General features: G+C 38.9%; 3 protein-coding genes across 3 annotated transcripts in view; 2 read left to right on the forward strand and 1 right to left on the reverse strand.

Moving 5' to 3' along the window:
* Positions 1-1,007: 1,007 nt before the first annotated feature.
* cldn10b (claudin 10b) lies at positions 1,008-4,781 on the forward strand. Its single transcript, XM_016242162.1, has 5 exons — positions 1,008-1,227; positions 2,718-2,879; positions 2,971-3,052; positions 3,144-3,248; positions 4,631-4,781. Exons 1-5 carry the CDS (start codon positions 1,008-1,010, stop codon positions 4,779-4,781), a joined length of 720 nt encoding a protein of 239 aa, XP_016097648.1.
* Positions 4,782-5,513: 732 nt separating this feature from the next.
* Positions 5,514-14,961, forward strand: LOC107558466 (claudin-10-like). The gene is made up of 8 exons (XM_016242129.1): positions 5,514-5,745; positions 5,836-5,997; positions 6,259-6,346; positions 12,646-12,866; positions 13,512-13,673; positions 13,748-13,829; positions 13,918-14,025; positions 14,811-14,961. The coding sequence occupies exons 1-8, from the start codon at positions 5,514-5,516 to the stop codon at positions 14,959-14,961; spliced, it is 1,206 nt and encodes a 401-aa protein (XP_016097615.1).
* Positions 14,962-16,298: 1,337 nt separating this feature from the next.
* The window catches only part of plbd2 (phospholipase B domain containing 2), a 17,799-nt gene continuing 6,961 nt past the window's right edge, over positions 16,299-27,136 (reverse strand). The window contains exons 3-12 of the mRNA XM_016242161.1: positions 25,899-26,057; positions 23,898-23,998; positions 23,605-23,819; positions 21,227-21,321; positions 20,935-21,095; positions 20,755-20,850; positions 20,054-20,125; positions 17,094-17,246; positions 16,825-16,987; positions 16,299-16,754 (exon numbers count right to left, since the gene is read on the reverse strand). Of these exons, the coding sequence (XP_016097647.1) occupies positions 16,557-16,754; positions 16,825-16,987; positions 17,094-17,246; positions 20,054-20,125; positions 20,755-20,850; positions 20,935-21,095; positions 21,227-21,321; positions 23,605-23,819; positions 23,898-23,998; positions 25,899-26,057 (1,413 nt within the window). The 3' untranslated portion in view covers positions 16,299-16,556. The remainder of the gene's footprint in view (positions 16,755-16,824; positions 16,988-17,093; positions 17,247-20,053; positions 20,126-20,754; positions 20,851-20,934; positions 21,096-21,226; positions 21,322-23,604; positions 23,820-23,897; positions 23,999-25,898; positions 26,058-27,136) is intronic.

Consider the following 27,136-nt stretch of genomic DNA (forward strand, 5'->3'; position numbering starts at 1 on the left):
TTAGTTCATGTTCATGGTGTCCCAAAATAGCACAGTTGAGTACACTTAGATGAACTTAAGTTTATCTTAAGAAGTACTAAAGAATCACTTTTAGTATATTAAGTACAAAATTAGTGCAAGAAAATAGAGCACTTAAGTATTATTATGGAAGTGTACTGTTTTTAACCTGGACCCACACACACATGCTGCTTATAGCAGTCTTAATGTTGTACTTCATCTCACACTGATGAACGGGTTTGTGTCGTGTACTTACAAAACACAGTGACAGGTCCTGATAAGTCTTATTATTGTTATTATCGCTTTATAGGAGGGGACACGATAGTCAACATAAGATTTACAATGAGGAATTAATGAACGTTATGGAACAGTTATTGATAGATTAATTGTCCACTTAATCTGTTTGATCTTTTCATTTATTAGTCATTTATTTATTATCAAGATGATGAAGAAAGCATATACAGACTTTGCTGTCTGGTCCGGTGGACTTTGACTTTTTTTAATTTAGTAAATATAATGCTAACACTTTATTTTGATGGTCCCCTTTGAACATTCTGTTGACTCTAAGTAACGTTGCATCTATGTGTCAACTAACTCTCATTATATCTGCTAACTCTTTGTGATGGTCTCCCAGCAGACATTCTACTGACTATAAGTAACTTTGCAAGTACATGTCAACTTATTCTAACCCTAACTCTACCAGTCTACTAATACTCTACTGATACTCTAATGAGAGCTCCTAGATGTGTAGGTGCAACATTACTTATAGTCAACAGAATGTGCAGAAGGGGACCATCAAAATAATAATAAAAAGTCCTGTTAATACTTCTCTGTGTTACCACCTTTCCACCGTCTCCTTCAGTGGCTGCATCCAATCTTTTGGGTTGGCAGACCCTCCCAGTGCAGTGTCACATGAGAATATATTAGCCAGCTGGTGTAGTGCACTTGCTAAACCTGGACAATAAGCTGGAGAACCACAGGAGTGACGGCTGGAGAACTTAAGAAGAACAATGAGTAACATGGCGAGAGAGATACTGGGGTTTATCCTCACGACCTCGGGTTGGGTGCTGGTGTCCTCCACCTTACCTACAGACTACTGGAAGGTGTCTTCAATCGACGGCACGGTTATCACCACAGCCACCTTCTGGTCCAACTTGTGGAAAACCTGTGTGACTGATTCTACTGGAATCTCCAACTGCAAAGACTTCCCTTCAATGCTGGCACTGGACGGTTAGACGTCTCTGTTTTTGTGAAGTTTGTGTGCTTATATGTTTACATGTATGCATGTATATATTCAGCCAGTGTATTTTTATTTTATTTTATTTTAGTTAAGCCAGTAAATAATCAACAGTTTAAGAAATGTTATGGAAATGTATTTTTTTATCCAGATGGTCAGATCTTCAAATGCATTGAAGCTCAAGCTCTTTGGATCATCTTAGATCACGCTGGAGAGCATGATCTTCAGATTTTCTTCATGTAGCTCCAGTGCTGCCGAGAAACACCAATTCTCACATCCGTGTTCATTTGAAATTCAACCTTTACTCAGACTGTTGTGCTAATGACAAACAAGTTTCGAATGCTTTCATGCAAAATAAATTCAGTAGTAATTTCAGGCATCATTACCCCACTGTATATATGTATTATTCATTATATAATATATATTTAATGACACCTGTGAAATATTTAATTTGACATATACGGCTTGAATCACGAGAAGATCATTTTTTCTTTGAATAATTCTCTCGACATTTGCACAAGGTAAACTCACAACTGTCTGAAATGACTGTTTTCCTTCTAACATGTCAATGTTTAGCACTTTTCAGAAAGCTGAGGGCAATAAATTAGATGCATTTATCTCCAGGCTGTTTTCCATTCATTCAGTAGCATTTGTGGGTTAACTAGCGAGCTAATATTTGCCCAGAGAGTAGCTAGAAGAGCATGTTTGTGGATACCAGTCTGCTCTTCCATGACTGAAGGACAGACATCAGAGAAACAGCTCGTTCTCTACTACAGCTTCATCAGTTTGTGTGAATTAATTAATCTGCTTTCATTTCTGTAGCCATAACACCACTGGAATTTGAAGATTTAAGAGGACAGGACGAGGTTTTCTGTCCAAAATATGGACTCATTACATTAATATCCTATTATTATTTTTATTACATTTTAAGTACAGAGTTCTGGAATGAAAATCTAGATGGCGCAGTCTGATAGATCTAACTCAGTCTGACATAATCACATCATTATCACGTCACAGCTGATTGGTTCTCTCCTGTATTGATAGCCAGTGAGCTCGCTGCTCAACATTCAAATATATGACTAGTGCTTGCTGTAGCAGTTGCAGCTTGCTTCAGAAACCCTCCACCTTCCCCAGCTCCACCTGTATAGATCTGCTACGAGGTGATTCATGTATGCTATATGGGGGTTATTTCATGTATGTTATATGTGCAGCAGCAGTGTTTCTTACATGCTCACAGCAGCATGTTGTGGCTGTATTGCAGCAGCAGCGTAGCAGATCTTTTCCACCAAGACCAAATACATTAACCTTGTCACGTACATTACCATGCCAATCCCTCCGAGAGTTGTCACGACAGAAATATATTGTTGTAATGATGTATTGTAAAATATATAATTTGAGCATTCTTTGGATGAACACGTCTAAAATGAATAATAAAGAAAGGTGACTGACAGATAGCGTTCATTCTTTCACATGTTTTGTGCAGGTTATATCCAGGTGTGTCGGGGACTGATGATCGCTGCAGTCTGTCTGGGTTTCTTTGCATCGATCTTTGCTCTGATCGGCATGAAGTGCACTAAGATCGGTGGTCCTGACCAAACCAAAGCCAGAATCGTCTGCTTGTCTGGGATCACCTTCATGTGTACTGGTGGGTTTCACATTTGTTTCTCAGCTGGAAATGCCCAGTGCTGTACTAATATATAATGAGGCAGTAACTTGTGCATGTTGTTCCTCGGCAGGTCTGTGTTCTCTCAGCGCCTGTTCTCTGTACGCTCACAGGATCACGTCCGAGTTTTTCGACCCCATGTTTGTTGCGCAAAAGTATATATATATATTTTTTTTCCTACCAGCTTTTGGCTGACTGAAGGTGAGTGGAGCGATGTTGCTGATGAAATGCTGTGCTTCTCCTCAGGTATGAACTGGGTGCTGCCTTGTTCATCGGCTGGGCCGGATCGACGCTGTGCATCCTCGGAGGAGCGCTCTTCTGCCTGTCGCTGTCTGATGGCATGAGCAGCAAGTAAAAGGCCATTTTAAAATGTTTTTTTTTAAGTTTCACGTACAGATGACACAATTTTGTCAACAGAATTATCCCTGTTCACACGGATCTGTGAAAACAACTAAAAACGCTGCATTACGCATGCCAGGCCAGTAGTTTGTAAAGAAACACAGGGGGCCTTGTTCATGAAAAGCAAGCAGAACACATTTTTGTGTAAATCATTCATAAAGCCATTCTGACGTGAACTTTCAAATTCATGAAAATGTTCATGTTTTCAAGATGTTTAGCTGGTACACCAGAAATGCTCTTTCTGCTCCCTATCGCATGTAAATGGAGCGTAAAACGTTAAGAATATTTCACAAGTCTGTTTGCCCTGTCTCTTTTATTTCTTTTTTGGAGTTAAGAGTTCAACTTTGGGTAAAACCAAGCGGCAACCTCCCGCTCTATCTCGAGAAGCCAACACGGAAGTGACTAAAACTGCATTTTCCAGCAGGACTTGGCACCTGCCCGCACTGCCAAAAGCACCAAAACTTGGTGTTGGTGTGCTTGACTGGCCAGCAAACTCATCAGACCTGAACCCCATAGAGAATCTATGGGGTATTGTCAAGAGGAAAATGAGAAACAAGAGACCAAAAAATGCAGATGAGCTGAAGGCCACTGTCAAAGAAACCTGGGCTTCCATACCACCTCAGCAGTGCCACAAACTGATCACCTCCATGCCATGCCGAATTGAGGCAGTAATTAAAGCAAAAGGAGCCCCTACCAAGTATTGAGTACATGTACAGTACATGAACATACTTTCCAGTAGGCCAACAATTATGTTTTTTTTATTGGTCTTATGAAGTATTCTAATTTGCTGAGATAGTGAATTGGTGGGTTTTTGTTAAATGTGAGCCAAAATCATCACAATTAAAAGAACCAAAGACTTAAACTACTTCAGTCTGTGTGCATTGAATTTATTTAATACACGAGTTTCACAATTTGAGTTGAATTGCTGAAATAAATGAACTTTTTCCATAACATTCTAATTTATTGAGATGCACCTGTATATTTACGCAAGTTTCACGAATGAGGCCCACTATATGCACATACCTGTAGACTGAACACGTAACACATATGCGCATGATGACACAGTTTTCACAAATTCACATTTTTGTATGATGATGGCATCATTTTCTTGCACTTTGAAACCCATTTTCAAAAGATTGTTTTACATGCTGATTGTCATGTAATTGAAAGGCCAAAACCCATAAAAAGTGTTCTGTTTTTAGTTAAAACAGTGTCATGTAAATGCCCCCTAAGATATAAGCTCCAAAGAATCCAAATGAAATGTTTGACCCAAACTATAGATCATTTATGCTCACCAAACCTTAACAGACGATGATATTATCTCCCCCTTTCAGCAGTTCACCATCGGACAGAAGAGCTTTCGTCAACAGCGGAGCGTCTTTAATGTCTCGTGCGATGCCACAGAGTCAGTCGTCACACACCAGGAGACCTCCGCCAGAATACAGCGGCACTTCCCAACACTTCGACAAAAACGCCTACGTATAACACACTGTTTCTTCAGCCATCCACGCCTCCCTCTGATGTCTATGTCTCACTGGTATCTTTTCTTAGCTTATTAAGTGCCTTTGGATGGCCAGCTCAGATGACTTGTACAGATGCTGTAATTGAAGTTTTGGTCAGGATTATTATTTGCATTTTTGAAGACTCTGGCATATGTAATGTGATTTCAGCACTACATGTATGTTTACGCAGTGCTGCATGAGGACATGTCATCTGTTGATAGTTGTGCTGTACTCGACCAGTTTGGGTGACTCATGGTGGTTGTTCATGATTTTGAGCCAGATTGAATTATGTTTCTGGAAACTGTCAAAATGAAATGACACTGCGATACAGATTTGAGTTTCAATATTGTCTGAATTTCTAACATTGAAGATTGTGTACCCTGTATTGCCAAGTCTCAGTCATTATTGTGATTAAGAAAAATATATTTTTGTTGATGTTTAATAAATATTCCATATAATGTTGCTATAATTGTTGCAATATATTTTTGGTACATGCAACAGAGTGCACAATATCTGCTGAATTCTAAAAGCACTGCATCTATTTTCTCCACCAGACACACACTTCATAATATTTATAGTGAACCAGCGTCACGATGTGTGTACAAACACAACATAGCCCTCCCTAAACTCCAGCAGGTGTTTGTCAGACTGCATCCTCTGCTGAAGCATGAACCATGTTTGAGTGAGAATGACCGTATGCTCAGCTCACAGGAACATGAGGAAACGTCTGATTCAGGTGTTTGGATTCTTGATTGCTACTTTTGGCTGGCTGTTTGTGAGCTGCACGCTTGCCATGGACTACTGGCGAGTCTTCTATGTAGGCGGCAAAGGCGGCAACTGGATGATCAAGGCGACGTGGTACTGGTCAAACCTGTGGAAGGACTGTGTGATGGACACCTCGTCCGTCACTAACTGCAGAGACTACGATGTGCTGTGGGCCGTCACGCGTAAGTGCTCTCGCATCTCCAGCCTTCATCACATTGTCACAGAGTTGGTTCAGTGTGGGACAGATTTGAGCTCTTGTTCCTGTTGAATAGCGTATGTTCAGGGAGTCCGAGGCCTGCTTCTGATCGCCATGAGTCTGGGGCTTGTCGCTGCTGTGCTCTGCTTTATCGGGATGGACTGCACCTACATTGGTGGAAGTCAGAAAAACAAAGACAGAATATTATTGTTCGGAGCAGCTTTTCATTGTGTTGGTGGTGAGCAAAACCATTTATCCAATATTTGTACATTTACTGTATATAACCACACACATCTGTCCTATATATACATACAGGTTGAATACAAGAAAAGTAGGCACTAAAGCTTTAAATTCTTCCATTACATGGATGATTAAAACCAGCATTGTTCCTCCTATGCTAGTGTGGAATGACACTACTCATTTAAACACAAAGTATCAGAACATTTCACCAGTGTTCACCCCCACATATATTAAAATCTTTTGTTTTTTGTCCTCACAGGTGTGTCGGCGCTCGCGGCGTATTGTTTATACACAAACAGGGTCGTCAGCGCTGCCTTTTCACCCACTGTTGACAGAAGTATTATAAGGTACATGCCTAGAAGAACATTCATAATCCAAACACAGATGTTTCCAATGAAGCAGTATCACACTCATGGCGGTGATGATAATAATGATAATTAAGTAAGATAACTATTGAAAGAAGTGCATTTAATTGCATTGAATGTGCATTTGATCACCTTCAAATGAATAAAAATGTAACATTAAAAGTTTTACTTTGAAGTACAACAAAAGATTATTACAACATTTTTAAAATGAAAATTTTAAATGTATTTTAAAAAACACTTATTTTGATGTGTTGACTAACGTGCGAAAGCACATGTAAAATACTTGATTATTATTTTGACAGTAGTGTGATATTCAATAATATATTTAAAGTGCTAAACTGCAACTTCACACTACAAATGTGTAATTACAAATATATTTAAATACATGACATACAAGTTTCAGTGGAAATGACATTAAAATATATTTTACTTTATCATACATTTTTTGTCAGTATATTCTACGGTACAATAGAAGTAATTATGAAATTACACAAATACGTACTTTAAGTCTTAAGTGGGTCTAAAAGCACTCTAAAGTACAGCTAACTGCATTTAATATCAATTGAAATTATAATTCATTGTCATTTCATTGCAAATAGCGTGCAATTAAGTGTTCAATAAGTGTACATTCAGTTCATATGTAAATATATTCTTATGTATGCATATATTCTATTCAGTTCGTATGTAAGTATACTTATTATAGTATTGTGTATATAGTATTATATCTGAAAAAGGTACTCTTTTTAAAAGTGTACTTTTAAGTTTTGTATTAAGTTTTTTGTCAGCATTAAGCACACCAAAAGACAGTCTGGAACAGAGTATGTGAGTGCTAAAAACTTTCAAAGTAGAGAGGAGCAAGATATTTCCACTCTTTCATGCTCAAAAGTGCTCTGTAATCATATACTCCAGCTTCACTCCGGGTTTTACATTTTGACATACTAATCATGGAGCGAGAAAACACAGACAATTTGAAAAACAGGCATGCACATCAACAATCCCAACTAATTGCGTTTATTGTACAATTGATCAAGAACAGGGGGGTCATATAAAAGTGAAAACTGTAAAAAGTTTTCAAATATAAATGTTTTCAATAAACAAAAAAAACGTCACCCTTATTTCTATAATGCAATACAGATTGTCTCAAAGCAGCTTTACGGTATTAAACATAAAAAAAAAAAAACTGAATCAATGATTCAAACCATCAAATATGAGACCAATCCAAATTTTGCTATAAAGCATCTCTACAAAAGACAATAGAGTAATTTGTCAGAATAATTCAGTTCAACATTGATTCAGTCCAGTTCAATAACTTTGTTAATGTTTTAAAATTCATAAATTATAAAACAAATTTCACTCAGTTATAAAGCAGCTGTACAGAAGATAAAAGTGTCATTATTCAGCTCAATTCAGTTAAGTTTTTCTAATTCAGTTAAGATCAACCACCTGGTCTGGATATAGGTCAGATTCAGCTGTCATTAATTCGGCACGCTCACTCACCAATCCCAGTCACCTGAGGTCTAATCACCTGCACCTGTCATCTAATTATGAGTTATTCAACCAGGCACCACTCTCTGAAGATTGCTATCAAATAGCTTGCTAGGTAAATAGCTATCAAATCTAGGTTCCTAACTGATGACGAAGACTTGGCAGAACAGCCATCAAGTGTTAGTCAGTATTCTAGGTTGCACAATAGGGTTTATGAATTGTGTAATTGGTTACACAATTCATTAATATTTAAATTCTAGGTAAATCTGCCCATCCAAGTAGATGGGCGAATAAGACAGTGGATAAACTCTCCCTTGCTATAAGAAGGTTCCAGGAAGTCAATAGCACAGTCCCAGGGGCGATGAGTGTGGTAGTTGTGGTGCACATGTGAGACTGAACACATCATGGAACTGGCTATATTTGGGAAGAATAGAGATAGAGGACATGAGAGATGGGCTTTCAATGGTTGGAGTGGTCTCTGGAACTTGGTTGTGAAAGAGTGATACATTGAAATAACTGAAGACAGTCATGAAAACAATGAGCTCCCCAGGAAAGGATTTTGCCTGTGTTACGACCCATGGCTCAAGAGAAGCAACAAACAGGACACACGCGAAACCAAATTGTTGACACAAAATATAGTTTATTAAAAAATTAGGGTCACATGAAAAAAGTAAGGAAAACCATAAAGAAAACAACTATGTATTGGAAAACATCAGTAATGGCAGTGTGTAATGCGAAATGCATGGATGTAGGGAGATTGTACTGCGGTGTTGAAATGCGAGGGCAAAAGCAAACCAAACAAGCCACTAAACCAAATATTCAAAACGAAGCCCCACTCTGGCTCAAGCGGAGGCTCTTTTAAACGGAGCGTCTGATAGAGAACAGGTGTTTCAAATGGCTGCCAATCAAGGTAGTTTGTGGGCTCAACAGCGATTCCAGGAACAAACGACAGGGGTCGTCACACCCCTCCCCATAAGACAGGGACTCCCACAAAGATCTCTGTAACAAAATATCAAAACAAATCAGCCAAATAGCATACCTGAATCAGAACCAAGGACAGCTCCTAAAAAAACCACCGAAAGAAGAAAACATCCAAATTAGCCCCAAACCATAGCTACATTATGCATCCGGAGTGCGAGACAACGCATCGGCTACCACATTTTCCGAACCTCGGACGTGTGGAATATCCAGGCAGAACGACTGTAAAAACAGAGACCACCGAATCAGCCGCTGAATTCAGAAATGTCAGTGGATTATGATCCATGTATATCACTTTTACATTTAGTCATTTAGCAGACACTTTTATCCAAAGCGACTTACAAATGAGGACAATAAAAGCAGTCAAAACTAACAAAAGAGCAACAATATATAAGTGCAAATGACAAGTCTCGGTTAGCCTAACGCAGTACATGTAGCAAGGTCTATATATATTTATTATACACACACACACACACACACACACACAAAGAAAAACAAGTAGATAGAATAGAAAAAAGAGAACGCGAGTGTTTGTTTGTTTTGTTTTAGTTTTTTTATAAAAAATTAAAATAAAAAAAGAAGATAAATATAGATAAAGTAGAATTAAAATAGAATAGAAAGTGTTAGAGTTAGAGGGTCAAATAAAGGTGGAACAGATGTGTTTTTAGTCGTTTCTTGAAGATGGTTAAGGACTCAGCTGCTCGGATTGATTTGGGCAGGTCATTCCACCAGGAGGGAACAGTTCATGTTAATCACAATAGGGGCACTTGAATTTAAATACACGGCAAAATGCTGTAGTGCCCAAATAAGGGTCAACACTTCCTTTTCAACCACAGAATAGTGGTTATGAGGATATGAGGTAAACTTTCTTGGAAAAAAGCTAACTGGATGAGCTACTCCGTCACCATCACGCTGCTGAAGGACGGCTCCAGCTCCCACGTTACTGGCATCAACTTGCAGCATAAAAGACTTATCAAAGGACGGAGCCTGAAGCACAGGCTCCGAACACAGCAGAGACTTAACATTTTCGAAAGCCGTCTCACAGCTAGGAGACCAAATAAACTTTACCTTGCCCTTCAACAAGTCTGTAAGTGGTGCGACTACAGTCGAAAAATTACGACAAAAAGATCGGTAGTACCCTACCAGTCCTAAAAACCTCATAAATTCTTTCTTGGTTGTCAGAGAAGGAAAGTTCTGGATGGCTTGGACCTTTGCACGTACTGGATGCACTTCCCCATTTCCCACTACTTTCCCAAGATACGTCACAGACGCCTTGGCAAACTCACATTTTCTTAAGTTTACCGTAAGCCGAGCTTCAGACAAACATCTTAACACAGAGCGTCACCGTTTTAAAAAAGAATCCCAGCTGCCACTAAAGACAACTAAGTCATCCACATAAACAGTGCACCCCTCGAGACCCGACACCACCCGGTTCATAAGGTGCTGAAACGTCACCCGAGCATTTCGCAGGCCGAAACTCATGACCTGATAGGAATATAGGCCCGACGGAATAACAAAGGATGATATTTCTTGCACTCGCTTGGCAAGAGGCATTTCCCAATAGCCCTTCAGCAAGTCAAACTTGCTGACGAACTTGGCAGACCCGACCTGGTCTACACAATCTTCGATGCGAGGTAAAGGAAAGCAATCTGGTTTAGTTAAACTATTTACTTTGCGAAAATCTGTACAGAATCGAACGCTACCGCCTGCCTTTCCTACTAAAAGGCACGGGGAGGCCCAATCAGAAGACAAAGGCACTGCAATATACCGAATTTCTCTTTCCATCAATTCCTGTTTCTCAGGCAAAACACGATCACATCAATATCGTGTTCGACCCAATCAGTACGAGAAGGCACATCTCCAAATAATTCAGGAAAACTATGTAATAATTCACATAACTCCTGACATCTTACAGAAGGCAGATGATGGAGAGAGAATTCTAAATTCTGTAATGACTCTAAAATTTTGTAGTCGACCACAAAGCACGCAATCATCCGGCGAGAGGGTCTCCTCTTCGTAATCATTAACATCATCAAGTGACAATGAAGAAAATGCAACTTGTGCTTTTCCAATTAAAACACATTGTAACAGCGCAACGCGGTTCTCATCTGACCAGTTTCTTAATTCTGCCACACGTTCAAAAAGAGTGAAAAAAGTCTCAGGGTCTTCTTCATTACATTGCATAACGAGTTTTGAAACGAGAACATACCTTGTTCTTCCGTGCAGTTAGAAAATTTACCCTCCCTCATCAAGTTCAATTTGAGAGCTTTGCTTTTTCCAACTCAATCTCACCCTGTTCAGAACAGTCTTTCAATTTCTCATGCTCCATCTGTAAAAATAGCTGTTCTTTTTGTTGTTCAAATGACAGATTCGTTTGCAATGAAGACGCCACTGGTACAGACTCTTCCATTTTTAAAATGCCCTTTTCAATCAAATTCGTTCTTAAAATTACTTCCAATATTTGTGGGGGGCACCATATATGAATCTAGTACCATAACAATTAGAATGCAAAATGCAGTATAATAGGGAAATTATTCAAAATCATATCCAGTGCTGATAATCAGATGCCAGAAATGTACAAAAGATGTTAATGTTCTATTTATTTTTGTGCAGGTATGGGTTAGGAACGCCAATATTCTTTGGATTGATTGGAAGTTTCTTTATAATTCTTGGATCTGTATTTTATGCTGTGACAATCATCCCGACCAGGTAAATAATCTTCACTGTTACAGAAAAACTTACAAAAAATGTATAGCAACGAGGAAGATAAATCAATCTACAATTCTCTTGTAGAAAGTTGACTGCAATGGCAAGAACAACAGACACCCCTCCATCATACGCCCAGCGGACAGCGAGTAAAGCACTGTACACTTCTGCATACTACACACCCTCAAGACAATCTATACTTCTCAGCCAATCGAGTGGCTCTCGCATCTCCAGGATGTCTCAGACCACTGGGGAGAAAATATCTCCCAGAGACACATTTGTGTGAACTTTAGAATGACTTTAGAAACTTACAAAGACCATTAAAAAAAATGCTACAATAAAATAAAGTAGTGTAATAAAAAAGTAAATTCATGGCTCCATTGGTTTCAGTCATTTCAGTCATTGATCCAACTCCCCATTTAGTCATTTTCAACCATTGCCTCACAATATAGTGCTTCTGCCTGAAATCTAAACGGACCTTTATCTAAATCCCTTAATTACTTTTGCACATTTGGACATCAGGCTTTTCACCTGTGACAATGATCATGTTCTCATTAATACTGTAAAATGTAAAAATCATTGTACTGTAAAATCACTTACTCATTTAGAACAAAACCGACCGATATCTAAATCTCTTATTTACTTTGAATGCTTGTGTGTTTAAGTCACTGTGGGACTGATATTTCTGCTAGACAACACTCTAAATACAATATAAGTAGATTTAAATCCAGAGGAGCACCAAAACACACTAAAAGCACTAAGGCATAATAGACATAACAGTGAGTCTTCTCTAAAGCTGCTTTGAAACCATGCGTGTTGTGAAAAGCACTGTACAAACAAATAAAGTTTTTTTTTCTGTTACCAGTTTTGTGTACGAGGTGACATTTGTAAGTATAAAAGCATGTAATACGGGTTGTTCTGAGCTTTATGTATATAATAAACAGTATGTCAGAGTGGCACTGATGACACCACAAACAGTGTCCTCCTCCCAAAGAGCCAGTGAAAGCACCAGATCTGTCCGGCACACCTCGAGGAAGGTCTGTCCTCTCACTGAGTTCTGCTTTCGAAGATCATCTTTAACTGCATCAGGCTCATCCCAGCATGCATTACAGAACGGTCATGATGTACACTGAAATAGGGTGCTTCGTAGCGTGCGTTTGCGGGTGGATCTTAGTTTGTTCCACGATGCCGACAAATTATTGGACTTATTCTGAAGTGGACAGTTTAGTTCTGACATCTGGCCACTATTTCTCCAACCTCTGGAAAGACTGTCTGTCTGACTCCACTGGCGTTACTGACTGCAAAGAGTTCCCCACACTGCTGGCTCTGCAGAGTGAGTATGACTAGAAAGATGCTTCATTCCAGTCAATAATGTCTCAGAGTGGATTCATGTTTGGAAGGAAAGTTCTGGATAAACAAACCTTAAAGCTTTGCTACAAAGTAAAAAAGCTCCTGGACTTTTGCACAATTAGTGCCTGCGGAGGACATGAAACATATGTTGACATTTTGTACCAATCAATCGCAAGTAATTATGGAACAAAAACATCAAACCATTGTTTTGCTCCTTTTATATCTATCTAATACATGTATAAATGGGTAATATTCATTATTACATTCTGGAAACGTAAGAAAACCAACAATTGATCAAGTCTCAGACATGTTAAATGTGCGATTAGAGAGTTTCTTTAGTTATTTAACAGCTCTTAATGAGACCAATCTCATTCAGTAACTACTGATTAGCCACTGAGGAACTATCTCAGTCCTATATTTGCTATTACTTACTGTAAAAGTAGCTTTAGTGTTACTGTAGTACTGTAATCATTGCATTACTTCGTGTGCATACTTACCTGTAAATGATAGACCATTATTACGAAGTGTTACCGATAACTGCATGACTTCATGTGCTTTGAAAACATTTTGTATTGTAAAATGCGCTTTACAAATAAACGTGTCCATCGTTCTGTCCATCATTCACCAGCATACATTCATCTGTGCCGATCTCTCGTCATCGTCTCCATAATTCTGGGATTCTTCGGGTCCATTCTTGCTTTGGTGGGGATGAAGTGCACAAAACTCGGAGGCTCTGAAATTGTGAATGCGAGAGTTACCTTTGCTGCAGGGATGAATTACCTTTTCTCAGGTAAACACTTGCACTCGTCCAGTATGTTCCAGTATGTGCGTGTAAGTGAAGCTTGACTTGTGTCTCTGTTTCAGGTCTCTGCGGTATGTTTGCTTACAGCTGCTACGCCCACAAGGTTATTTCTGAGTTCATGGATCCAAATTACAAAGCAAAAAAGTGAGTATCTCAATACCCAAGAGAAATCAGATGAAATACGTACTTGACATCTGCTGCTCGTTTGAAATTCGACCTGTCTGGTGAGCAGGTTTGAACTGGGATCAGCTCTGTTTGTGGGATGGGGCGGCTCGGCTCTCCTCGCGGCGGGAGGATTTGTGTACAGCATCACTGCAGGGAAGGAGGGCTGCCGATCCAGGTATCAGTGCACGTCATCGGTGGACTAAACCACAAAGAAATCTCATTTCAACCACAAAATCTTTAGCATTAAAAGATAAGAATGAACAACTATTTTACAACCATGTTCCTTGAGATTCACCCTGTTGACAGAGGCGTTGCATTCATGCGAAGGACGCCCAACAGGTTTGTAATAAAAAAAGTGTGCTTAATCGGATCAAACTTGGCATTTTGTGTTCCACTGGGAATGCTTGTTATATAATTAGTATTAATGTGTTGTGCAAAGGCGATTATAAAGCGTAGAGTTCCGGTGCTTGATTCTGATTGGCTGAGCCGCGCTCGAAGCTGTTGTAAATTACTCTACAAACACACATCTTTACGTTTGTGTGTTGCTCGGCAAGCACTTTGTTGGAACCACAACTGTTTCTGAGGAGCTACATTGTTTGGTGGAAGAATACTGTGTTTATTAATATCATTACACTTTATTTGCTCCGTTTTATTCTGTGAAACCTTACTACGTATATGGAATAACTGTATAAAAGCAGTAACCCCCGTGAAGCCGTGGTTTACAGTGAATTTATAACAGCTAAGGGGTTTTAGGCACTCCGCTTCACGTCGCCACAACGGCCCTTAGCTGTTATAAATTCACTGTAAACCACAGCTTCTTGGGGCTTATTGCTGTAATTGAGCACAAATGCACATTTTCACACTGAATTGAGGAACAGGAATTGTTTGCCTTCTGCTTGCCCTTGTGTTGGTGAATTTTCGACAGATGTCCTGCCACTGATTGGATGTTTCTGATTTCAGCTCCAAGACCCAAGAGACGTCCTATCACACTCCTTCCTCCAATCTCTCCGAAGCGAACCAGAAGACGTACAGTCCTCCGCTGTCACCCATCCCTGACAGAGCCAACCAGAAGACCAGCAAACCTCCCAAAGGATCTCACGCTTACGTCTGATGGGTTCCCTTCCTGCGATCTGAGTGTTTTACCAAGTCTTTTGTAGCACCATGACCACAGTGATTGAAACTAGTGTTTCAGTCCAAAACAAAAAGAATGGTTTGATAGAACTGAATTTAATCTGCTGGTCTGTCAATCCTGATGACTGTATCAGTGGAGATGCTCAGGGCTCATACACGTCCATTTCAAAATTACAGACTCATATTTTCAGACCATATTTCATAGTATAAATGATTTAGTGTGTAGGTAACGATTACTTGTTCAAATTTACAATATTAAATTCATAATTTGATACTCACACTACAAATAGTGTTGTCACAGTACCAAAATGTCAGTAGTCTACCAATACCAGTAAAATTTCATTGTTCTCTGTACCATAGTAAAAAATATGAAATATTTAACTTTTAGAAATACTTAACAATTTGAAAAAAAAAAAACTAACTAGTTGTGGCAAGTAAGTGGCAAGTCTATTTATTCTGCATTTACACTCCAAGATCAATTTTGACAGATGGTTTATGTCCCATCCGTTGCTATGGTTATTACTGTGACAATCATCACAATTTTGGATTCAGTACTGCATTTAAATATCTCGCACTCTTGGGAAAACTTCTGTTATAATCAATAAAGATGTCCACACTGCACAATGACTCTATTATTTACTCGTGTTTTCATTTCGTTGATTATACTGATAGGATTCGCAACCGTACTTAACTAAAGCGCTGAATAAAAACCACCTAAACACCTCTGACTGGCCATTGTGTTCACATGCTCAACAAACATGTCTGATTGGCTACAATGCTCAACGCTCTGAAAACACACTGTAAACAGAAACGTTTGATGCTCCTCACTCACACCAATACACAGCTGAAGAATGACTGCTATTATTAGTTATTTAACATTTCTGCACTGCCTTGGTAACGATATACTGGTACCTTGACAACACTACAAACAAACAAGCCTGAATGAAGTTCAGTTTGAATGTTTGTTTTAATAAGATGCACAAATTTGGAACCCACATTAAGTGTCCTTAACTACTGTGCACTTACATTTAAATTAATAATTTGTTACAGTGCACTTATTGTGTATTCATGTTTTCACACGTACTCATATTTAAATAGCTATATCTATAGATGACCCTACCGCTACACCCCAAACCTGCCCTAACTTAACCCATATCCCACCTCAACAGCAGCAAAAGTGTTTGGCAATTCAACATGAACACTATAGGTGTATTTCACCTAATGAATAATTATTATTGATTAATGAACAAGCACAGGACGATGGTGACAAGTGCTTTCACACTTTGCTTGTATGATAAATGTATTTATTTTTTAAAAATTCTCAATTTTATATTTTAGAAAACAGAATAATGGCCATAGTTTGGATACACAATTATTAGACAATTTCCATATTTTTCATGTGCAAGGCTTGGGTGAGAAATTCAAAGAAGCAGCAGAACAATCACGACGTCTTGATTGATTGTCATTCCACAGACGCAGAACATTTAAGAGGAACTCTTCCAGAACACAACAGTCACATAGCGCTTCTCTTGGTTTCTTAGACTCTTCTTGAGACTGCGGTCATCGTGTGGAGGATCAGGGACGGTCAGGACTGGACAGGTGATAGGTGGACCATCTGACGTGGACGGGCTGGAAGGCCCAGCGGTCCGGATGGCCCATGTGCAGGAGTGTGCTGTACGGCGAGCTGCTCCACTGGAAGACGGGCACCTGATCCCACGTGGGGCCGCTGACCGCCACCAGCTCCAGCCGGCTGAACATGCCAGCGCTGGTCACCTGCAGGACAACAGGAGTGTCAGACACACAGCCGAGCTCAGACAGCAGCTGCACTCACACCACTGCTCACCTTCATGTCCGTGCCGCCGTGAGGACGCTGTCTCAGAGCCCCGAACGGATACGAGCCGTTCCCAGGATTCAGGTCCGAGCGGGCCGAGATGGAGTTCTCCCCGTTCTGAGCGGGGTCACAGCCGTCACAGCGCGACAGAGGGTCCTCCTCGTAGTTATTATACCTGCAGAGGACACACAGGCAGAGACTAAATCAAGACCAGCAAAAAACAAACAAACTGCAGCAAAGTGAGATGCTCTCTTCACATGAATTAAGAGTTTGGGTAATACCTCATCAGACGCATCATGGACTCGATGTCAGTAACGAGAGACTGGTTTCTGCGGAAAATCTGCGCTCTCGGATTGTCGCTGAAGGAGAACCAGGATCCGTATTTCTGAACCAGCTCCTGCCCTCCGCTCGCATTGAACACCTCCTCAAAGTACCTACGACAGCAGAACACAAACAAACGCTTGCGCTAAATCAGGGCTTCTCCTCGAACGATCGTCTGCAGTCAGTGCCAGCTGTTTAGCTTGCTCTGTTCCTGCAGTCTACATTGATGCATTTGGCAGACGACTTATGACAAAGCGATAAAGTGTTCTCACACAGACCGATCATTTCACTTCATAAGACCTCAATATTTTGTCAGGAGCCACGGGTTTTCATTTTGTGTTCCTTGATATGCTTATTTTTTATAAAATAAAAAAAATAAAAAAAGGGCAGCCACTTGCATTTTATTATTCTTACATTTTTAATAAATCACCAAGGAGCACAGTTTCAGCTAAACATCTTCTTTACTGTTCTACTGAAGAAAAACAGTCGCCTGCATCTTGGATGGCCTGAGGATGAGAAAATTAACAGCAAATGTTCATTTTTGGCTAAACTATTAGAGCCCAGCATTTTCAGTCCAGGCCCGACGGGCCCCATCTTTTTTACGCCCCTAGGGGCCAGGCTTTGGGACAATTTTCACGTCATAGTTCAGACGCGGGCCGGGCCTCGGGCCTGTTTTAGGTTTCTCATTTTTATGTTTTACACATCCATCAGTTAATGATGAAAAACATTGTTTGCCGTGCTGGTTGAAACAACACGAGACCGTGCTGGTGGTCAGTGTCGCAGCAGCAAGAGTGCAGAGCACAGCTGAACAGTTCTGCGCTCAAACGCACGCAATCGGCTTAAGCTTGCCGCAAAGCACCGGCAAAAGTAATTACCATGAATGTGTCAGAGAAAATAGTAAGGAGATATTTGAATTATTTACTAATAAACTAGTGTTTTCTGACTCACCATCTCCTCATTAGACAAGCTTTTAGAGAGAAATAATAATTTTAATTAATTCATAATAATTTTATTTAAATAATAATAATTTATGCATTTAGCAGATGCTTTTATCCAAAGCATCTTACAGTGCATTCAGGCTATACATATTTTACCAGTATGTGTGTTCCCTGGGAATCGAACCCACAACCTTTTGCGCAGCTAACGCAATGCTCTACCACTGAGCCACAGGAACATCTTAGGATTTGAGAAGTGCATCTTTATGGATTATGATCATAATGAAAGAGCTACTTAACGAAATACAACAAAACAAAAACTATTTAAAGCTTTCTATAGATATATTTATCATGTCTGTGAGGCAATAAACTAGTGTTTTCTGACTCGCCATCTCCTCATTAGACAAGCTTTTAGAGAGAAATAATCATTTTAATTAATTAATAATAATTTTATTTAAATAATAATAATTTATGCATTTAGCAGATGCTTTTATCCAAAGCAACTTACAGTGCATTCAGGCTATACATATTTTACCAGTATGTGTGTTCCCTGGGAATCGAACCCACAACCTTTTGCGCAGCTAACGCAATGCTCTACCACTGAGCCACAGGAACATCTTAGGATTTGAGAAGTGCATCTTTATGGATTATGATCATAATGAAAGAGTTTTTGTTTCGTTGTATTTCGTTAAGTAGCTATTTAAAGCTTTCTATAGATATATTTATCATGTCTGTGAGGCATGTATTCGCTGGGTTTCGGTTCATTTTTGTAAGCGCTCCTGTTGAAGACCGAGACGGCAGAAAGCGCATCATGTTTGTTTTCTTTATTTTATAAAAGCACAACGTTTTGTTGATATTGTGAGTGCACACAAATAAAAGTAGACCCTTCACAGTTACGAATTATGTATTACTCTTACCTTTATGAGCAACAATGACGGCGAACATTTATCTAGGTTTAACATTTAAACATTATGCTTGCATAACTGTTTTATATCTATAGATTTTATTTTAGGCGCGTTTGTTTTCTTTATTTTATAAAAGCACAACGTTTTGTTGATATTGTGAGTGCACACAAATAAAAGTAGACCCTTCACAGTTACGAATTATGTATTACTCTTACCTTTATGAGCAACAATGATGGCGAACATTTATCTAGGTTTAACGTTTAAACATTATGCTTGCATAACTGTTTTATATCTATAGATTTTATTTTAGGCGTGATGATTTGAGAAGGCTAAATTGATCAAACACAGGCTATGATCAGCTCACTGTCTGCCGCTGGCTGCTTGGTCGTTACTTAAAAAAAAAAACCCGTATATTTAACGAACAAAAAATGCTCCAAACATTTTTCTAAATTAACTTAATAAAAAAACGAAACGAAATATAATCACTTTGCCATTACATACAAATCGGAACTATTTTAATAGCTGAAACAGTAGTATAAGCTGTTTTGGGAGAAGGGCTCGGGCCGGTGATTCTGATGAGCTGTCGGACACGGGCCGGGCTAGGGCCTATATTTGAGGCCTGTGCAGGGCTCTATGAACTATCCCTTTAATAGATCCAGAAAATCTGATCGGCCCAATTTGTTCATTGCTAAATTGGCTGAAATCGTCTGAAATGAATTATACTTGCATAAAAAACTCTTATTAAAGTACTGCTCGTCAGTCGTTAAAGCCATCTGGAGGCAGATGTGTGGTTGACTGCATCATTACAGCTTAAGTGTTTTGAAGAATTAAAATCAATTAATTTTCTCAATGAACACCTGACTGCTATTACACATGTTATATAATTGGATAATATTTAGCATCATACACTATATTACTGCCACTATAGGAACAAATGCTTTGATCAAATCTGTCCACCTAATGCACATCCATCTGTCCAAATGTACAGGGACATGATGCTAGATGTTTTAATAACAGCTAATATTTCACCACAGCACACCACATTTCACCACACATGGGCAGAAAGGTTTGTAGACTCACGGGATATTGTAGCTGGCCCAGTAGCCAGTCTGAAACAGCTCTTCAGTTCTGTCTGCTGTTACGATCATTCCACTGCAGGAAACACAGACAGAAGACAGCTCTTTTCACTTTCACTAACCGACAAGTGGTTTTGCACTGTTAGTGCCATATCTGCTGCTGTAACACAGCACGGATGAATCAACACACAGTCTTCACTGTAAAAAATGATTTTCTTAGTATTTTAGTCTTGTTTTCTAGTACAAATAACTGAACATTCTTAAATCAAGATACTTTTTACTTGAGAAGAAAATTACTTGTGATATTAAGACTTTTGTTAAAAAAAGAAAAAAAAAGAAAAAAAAAGCAATTTTGTTAGTTTTTGCTTAAAAAAAAAAATTCTGTCAATGGGGTAAGAAATCTAATCTTAATTCAGAGGGAAAACAAGATTTTTTTTTTCTAATTTTAAGAAAACACTTAATTTTGATACTTTTATTTTTTTTCAGAAAACAAGACTTAATATCTTCTGACATTTTGCTTCTCACATAATTGATCTTGATTTGCGTTTATCCTAAAAAGTAATGATAATGTAAATACACATTTCTGAATGCCTGGCATTGCGACAAGCATCTTGAGATGTTCTGTCTTAATTATATAATGGATAAAAAAAAAAAAGTCAAATTGACACATTCTGCCTCAACGAGACTAAATCAAAGCACACTTACGGTATTTGCTCCAAAACTGTGAAGAGCCCTTGTTTTGTGTATCCCTGGCCCGGGACGAAGACCTTGTAGTCGATCACCATCCACTGATTGTTGTACCTAGCCAAGCAAGCGATCATCTGCTTTTATCACAGTGCTTGTGTTTAATAAGTTTGTGTGTACGCTAGATTAGAAGTCATTTACGTTCCGCTGTTGTACTTGCTGAAGATGTCAGTCCACACTTGTCCACTTTGAGCAAGTCGATTGGCTACGATGTTCCTCAGCCACTCCATGACAGCTCCACGGGGCCGTACGAATCTCCACAGCTCAGCGTTACTGTTGCCTATGGTGGTTTCCAAAGTTACCTGAAGATAAATCCATGAAAACAAACACAAATACGCCAGAAATGCCAGGAGAGATCCACCCAACATCATAATAGTTTCAACTAGAGAGAATCTCGCGATTAAAAGGGTTTTAACCACAGGAAGAGTCTTACCAGACCACTGCTGAGCAAATAAAAGTCATCTCCTGAGAAAATACTGCCAGGATAGGAGGAAAACACCTGGATTCTGCCAGGAATAATCTCCTTTTCTGCAAGAACAGTGATTACATGTTATACATGTAATCTAGCAGAGAAGTCATACAAGAGTACAACTATGACAGTACAGTTCTTAAGCATCTTAAGTCATTAAAATAGGGCTGCCACTAACAACTATTTTTATTTCAATTAATCTATCGAATAATTTATCGATTAATCTAAACGATTAATTCCCCACAAAAAAAATCAATAATTTTACTTAAGAATATTTTATTAAACTATATTTCATTCAACCAAATTAAATCCAAAAGTAAAAAAGTAAAGTGCAACATAGAGTGCAAGAAGCAAGTGTCCATCTCATAGTCCAAATCACTGAAATCAGAGTTCAGTATTATAGTGTAAGAATGACAACATATCCATGTTTTCTGGTCTACTAATAATACAATTATAATAAAAAAAAAAACAGAGTATTTACCAGAAATATTATTTACCAGAATTTATTTAGGAGAAAAATGTAAATTTGATGAAAAATGAACAGAGGACTTCAGTCGTGAAGCTCCAAATGAAATCCAAATTTCTATGAAATCCTTTTTTTAAAGCAAAAGAGTGCAACATAGAGTGCAAGAAGCAAGTGTCCATCTCATAGTCCAAATCACTGAAATCAAAGTTAAGTATTATAGTGTAAGAATGACAACATATCCACGTTTTCTAGTCTACTACTAATAAAATTATAATAAAAAAAAACACTTTTCAAAGGAGTATTTACCAGAATTTGTTTTTTTTAATAAAATCAATTAATTGGAGATGCTTTTGATTATTAAAATTTAATGGAGCCATTAATATGGAATATAATGGAAAAACTGAATCTGGTAAAGATAAAACTGTAAAACTCAATTAATTAGCTTTTGATTAATAAAATTTAATTTAGCCATTAAAACAGAGTATAGAAAAATAGATGTAAGTGAACAATAGCCTTTAAAATTACTTAAAATACATATGTAATAGCAATGAGGCAATAATAATTGGTTCAAATAAAGTATCAAAAGCAAGAAATCATATGGTTTTATTGAACAAAACTGTTAAAACACATAATGTATGATAAACAATAGAGCTAATGTACATTACGCATCACAATAAAGACCTGCAGAGGGCGCCAACGACCTGACGATTGTTTTTACACATTATTGTGCGATCTAATCCTTGTTTAATATTGACCAAGTACCATTTAATTCAAATGTCCACTTAATCTTTAATATTTGGCCATTTCTTTAGGACAATGTGTTTTATACATTCTTTCTGTGAAATGTGCCACTTCCGGTATTTTGACGGTTAGTCGACGCGAGCAAAATGAAGTCGAGGATTTGAAAAAATCGAATAGTCTAATAAAATAGATGAATCGCGACAGGCCTAATATATACTGTGTGTATAAATGGCGCACGTTGCGTTCCCAGATGAACGTTATAATAAACCCAAACTCACAACAACATGCAGAGATGGAGTTTGAGTCGCTCCACACATGTAAATGATAACAGTTCCTGTGGAACTACTGTGAATGGAGCCGCTGTGTGACGCACGTACTTAACCTACACGCATGTAAATAATTAAAGCACATATACTGTATTAGAACTGCATTGCATATAATTATTTCATTAAATCGTAGCATTTGTGAATTCACAATTATGCTTAATTAAATGTGTTTTATGGATTCTCGTCTGTGAAATGCGCCACTTCCGGTATTTTGCCGGTTACTCGACGCGAGCAAAATGAAGTCGAGGATTTTAAAAAATTTAATAGTCTAATAAAATCGATGAATCGCGACAGCCCTACTTTAAAATGCACATGTTGTTGCTGTCTCTCAGTATCTTATCCATCTACTCATAGTCCATTTCTGGGTTGTGTCTTTGTTGGTGAACGTGATTTTACCAAGTGCAACATGTTCCTGGAACAACATTCCAATCAAGCAATCAGAATTGAGGGATAAGTTTAAAGGAAAAAGAAATCAATTTTAACCTTACAACCACAGATAGGCGCTTCTACACCCTTGTTATTCAACTATCATTTCTCTCTGATTTTAGGGATATATTATGGTAGGGATAGGGTTAGGTATATATTTTTGGACAATAATGTTGATCCAGGAACATGTCTTGCTTGGCAAAATCACGGTGACCGTCTTTGTTTGCACTGGCAGCCCACAACACAATTTCAGTTTTCAGAAATCTGAATCCATAGAACATGTTAGAAATCCATTTTGCAACAACCAGATTCTAATGCGTACATCTGAAAAGAAGTGAGCACACTTTTAATCTCACGCAGATGCAGTGAGGTGAGCTTTATACCTGTGGGAGACGTGCGGTAAGCAAAGCTGTATCTCTTCAGTATCCTTAGCATTGACTGGTAGTTGTTCCAGGTGTCATGCGACACCAGCAGATCCTTGCGGCCCGGGAGGAACTTGATCAGAGCCGAGCAGGAGCCAGAGCCTACGGCGCGAGACTGTTGGGATTTGTTCAGCGCCGCCTCCAGGTCCTCCAGGTCTCCACCCATCTGGAAAAGGCTGTGCAGAGAGGAAGAATGCGCATGCAATAATAATACTGCACATGGAATAAGAAAAACAAAACATGTCTTTACTCACAGGAAGCCAAAGGGGTTGATGGAAAGGCTTCCAGACGGAAACTTAATCTGCCCGTTGTAGCCGTCCTCCAGACCTTGCAGCTGCAGCAAAGACAAACGCACCTGCAGAGGAACATTGCACAGAGCTGTGTGAACACGCAACAGAAACACCGGAAAGAGAGCTTGCAGGGCAGACTTTGCTTCTGCATTGAGGGGTGCTCACATAGTGAAACTGCAGCAAAATGTCATAAGCAAAAACAGCCGTACGAAGCGCCACTCATAGAGAACCAGTTGAGTCCTCTGCACAATCTGACTTTGCTGCAGCCTGGAATTGAACTGTTGGTTTCGTCTGGCCAGAAGAGAACTGGACCCCCGACCAAGCCATTCTCCATTCTGTCACCAATGGAGTTTTAGTTCCTCCGGCTTGCTTAGTTGGGGACACTTAATATCCAGCGATATTGTCGACTTGATTGCACAGATACTATTTAAACTGAACTGAGCTGGATGATGATATCACTGAATTCAATGATGAACTGCCTTTAACTGAAAATGTAGTGTTTACTTTTGTCACTTTGCATTATTGACACTATTTTCCTATTTAATACTGTAAAGCTGCTTTGACACAATCTGTATTGTTAAAAGTGCTATATAAATAAAGGTGACTTGAATAGAGAAGTCACTTTAAAAAAAAACAAGCAGCTTTCTGTTAGTCAATGCGGCAAATTCATGTGACCAACTTGAAAATGAGTGAAACTCGTGTGGGGAAGTGTTTCACCCTCACAAGAAACTGCCAATCGTGCAGACTCCTACTGGAATGAGTGGATTTTGCTCACAAAACTTCACAGAGCAACAGAAAATGTGAACTGTCATGACTCTCGGCGCATCTGTTTCTGTTGGCTATGACCATGAATCAACAGCTGCAGTGTCACAGACGCAACAGCCAATCCCTCTTCAGTACGCACATAAATGCTGTTTGTTTGTGCCGAGAAAATTTATGGCTGAATTATATCATGTTTTTACAACTTTAGCTAAAAACTCAAACTGTATCTGGCTTGACTCTGTTAAAAATCTCTTCAAAAGAGTTAACTGAATAAACATGTTCTCTCACAGGGTTAAAACCAGCACAGTCTAATGAAACATGCTTCATGGATAAAGGGTTTCGGCAGAGAGAGCATGTTGGAGGATCTTCTAGTATTAAAAACTTGTGTGTATAAACTATCTGCTGCCATCACAACTGATTTTTCTTTTTCAACATTGGGCCTAATTTCCACATAAATGCAAGGAGGAAGACTAATCAGTGTGCACATGTTAAAGGGGTAATTTTGCTAACTAGCACGTTATTAGGAAAGGTGATTTGCAAAGATTCATAAAAGAACCTTATACTTATTTCTTCTGTAGGTGAAGCTGGATCACGAATGATTTGCGTGAACATAGATGCATTTAGGTAGATCGGAGGATGCATTCCCTTCAGAAACAAACGTAATCCACTGCGGCTTCAGCGGGTCAGTTGGGAGTAAATGAGGAGTGCTATGTTCATTATTACATCCAACAACAGAACACCTCAATCGCTTAGGAGTCGTTCTTGTCTACTTCTGCTCCAGCATCGAAACAATGGCAGACTGATGACAGCTCACTCAGTGTGGAGCTAAGGTTAAACACCAGTGTCAATCAACTATCGTGGGAGGGGCCTGGGTCTTGTCACACAGCCAAGAATCTGAGTACGGCTTGATTTGAGAAAGAGGAAGTGATTTAACGAGATTTAAAAAGAAAAACACTGGGTGGATCTTTATCATTATAAGGTGGTTGTGTACACACACTTCCAACACACATTTCAGTTCAAACAGATTGTAAAAGTGATGATGGCACTGCTGTCACTAGGTGAACAAGGTCAACAGACTTCATAAAGTGTGTATTTTTTACACCGATAAATACACCTAAAGGTCAAAACTCCCAAGAAACAATGATAGACAAAGGCCTGTACATGAAGTGGTTCAGTCTGAATGCATTTTTTTCTCTCCTCTACCTGATGCCAGTACGGGGCGTCTGCGTGCGCGTCCATCTGCTGCGTGAGCCACTGCAGGTTGCTGGTGATGTAGTCTTTGAGCCGCTGGCAGTAGCTCACATCGGGAGAGAACGGGCCGCAGTAACCCATCAGTGTGTTCATCCAGTGCTTGTAGATGAGCTGCGGTTCAAAGAGCACCACATGACATACACTACAACTGTACTACATTTAGGCCTGTCACGATAACAACTTTTTGTTGTGTGATGTATTGCCCCAGAAATAATTGCGATAAGCGATATTATTGTCATTTTAAAGACCATTTTATGCCACTGAATATATAATCATAATGTAACCGCATAATAATGCAAGAAGGCCTACACACTTCCAAATGACAACAAACTTTTAATATTTAATAATAATATTTAGATCATGGAAATTAAGTATCAAAATATTACATCTGAATAAATAGTAAATAAACATTTTCTAACAAAAAGTGCAAAGTAACAAGTAGAAAAAAAGAAAAATGCACAAAGAACTTTTATGGAGATTTTTCCATCTACAGATTTTTCCCTGACCTTTTCTCTGTAAATTAAGGGTGCATTGCTGAAAAACACAATCACTACTTATCAGTCAGATGTCCGCATGCACAAAGGCACAGATCCCTAAACAAGATCATTTCTTCAGATTAAACTTTGATTGTAGAAGCATGTTTTAAATGTGAACGAGCACCTCATGACTACACGTTATGTACGAGAAGCTGCAAAAGACACTGGCGCAAGTGGAATGAACAAAACATGGTGACATTCATTTTTAAGTAAATATACTGGGCGATATATTGCGTCACCAAAAATGATTGAGGTCATGTACATATATTGCGCGATAAGTCGATATATTGATTATTGCGACAGGCCTATCTGTCACGCGACTCTGTTCCCCTTTCGGACTCTGTCTTTACATTTATTTTGAAAGATGAAGCTCGCGATTATGGTAAGGGGCGTTACATTTCCGACGAGTGCTTGCAGTGTTCGACCAATCACAATACACTGGGTCAGCTGGCCAATCAGAGCAGACTGAGCTTGTCGGAAGGAGGGACTTTGTAGAAAACGAAGCGTTTGAGAGAGGCGGGGCATAGAGGACCTACAATAATGTACAGTATTTTAAAAATTATGTGTTTTTTGAACATTAAAGCATGTCAACATATTCTGTTACACCAAATACACAAAATAATGATCTTTAAAAAAAAGCATCATATGACCCCT

Source organism: Sinocyclocheilus grahami, unplaced genomic scaffold, assembly GCF_001515645.1.
Source record: "Sinocyclocheilus grahami isolate Dianchi unplaced genomic scaffold, SAMN03320097.WGS_v1.1 scaffold646.1, whole genome shotgun sequence".
NCBI lineage: Eukaryota > Metazoa > Chordata > Actinopteri > Cypriniformes > Cyprinidae > Sinocyclocheilus > Sinocyclocheilus grahami.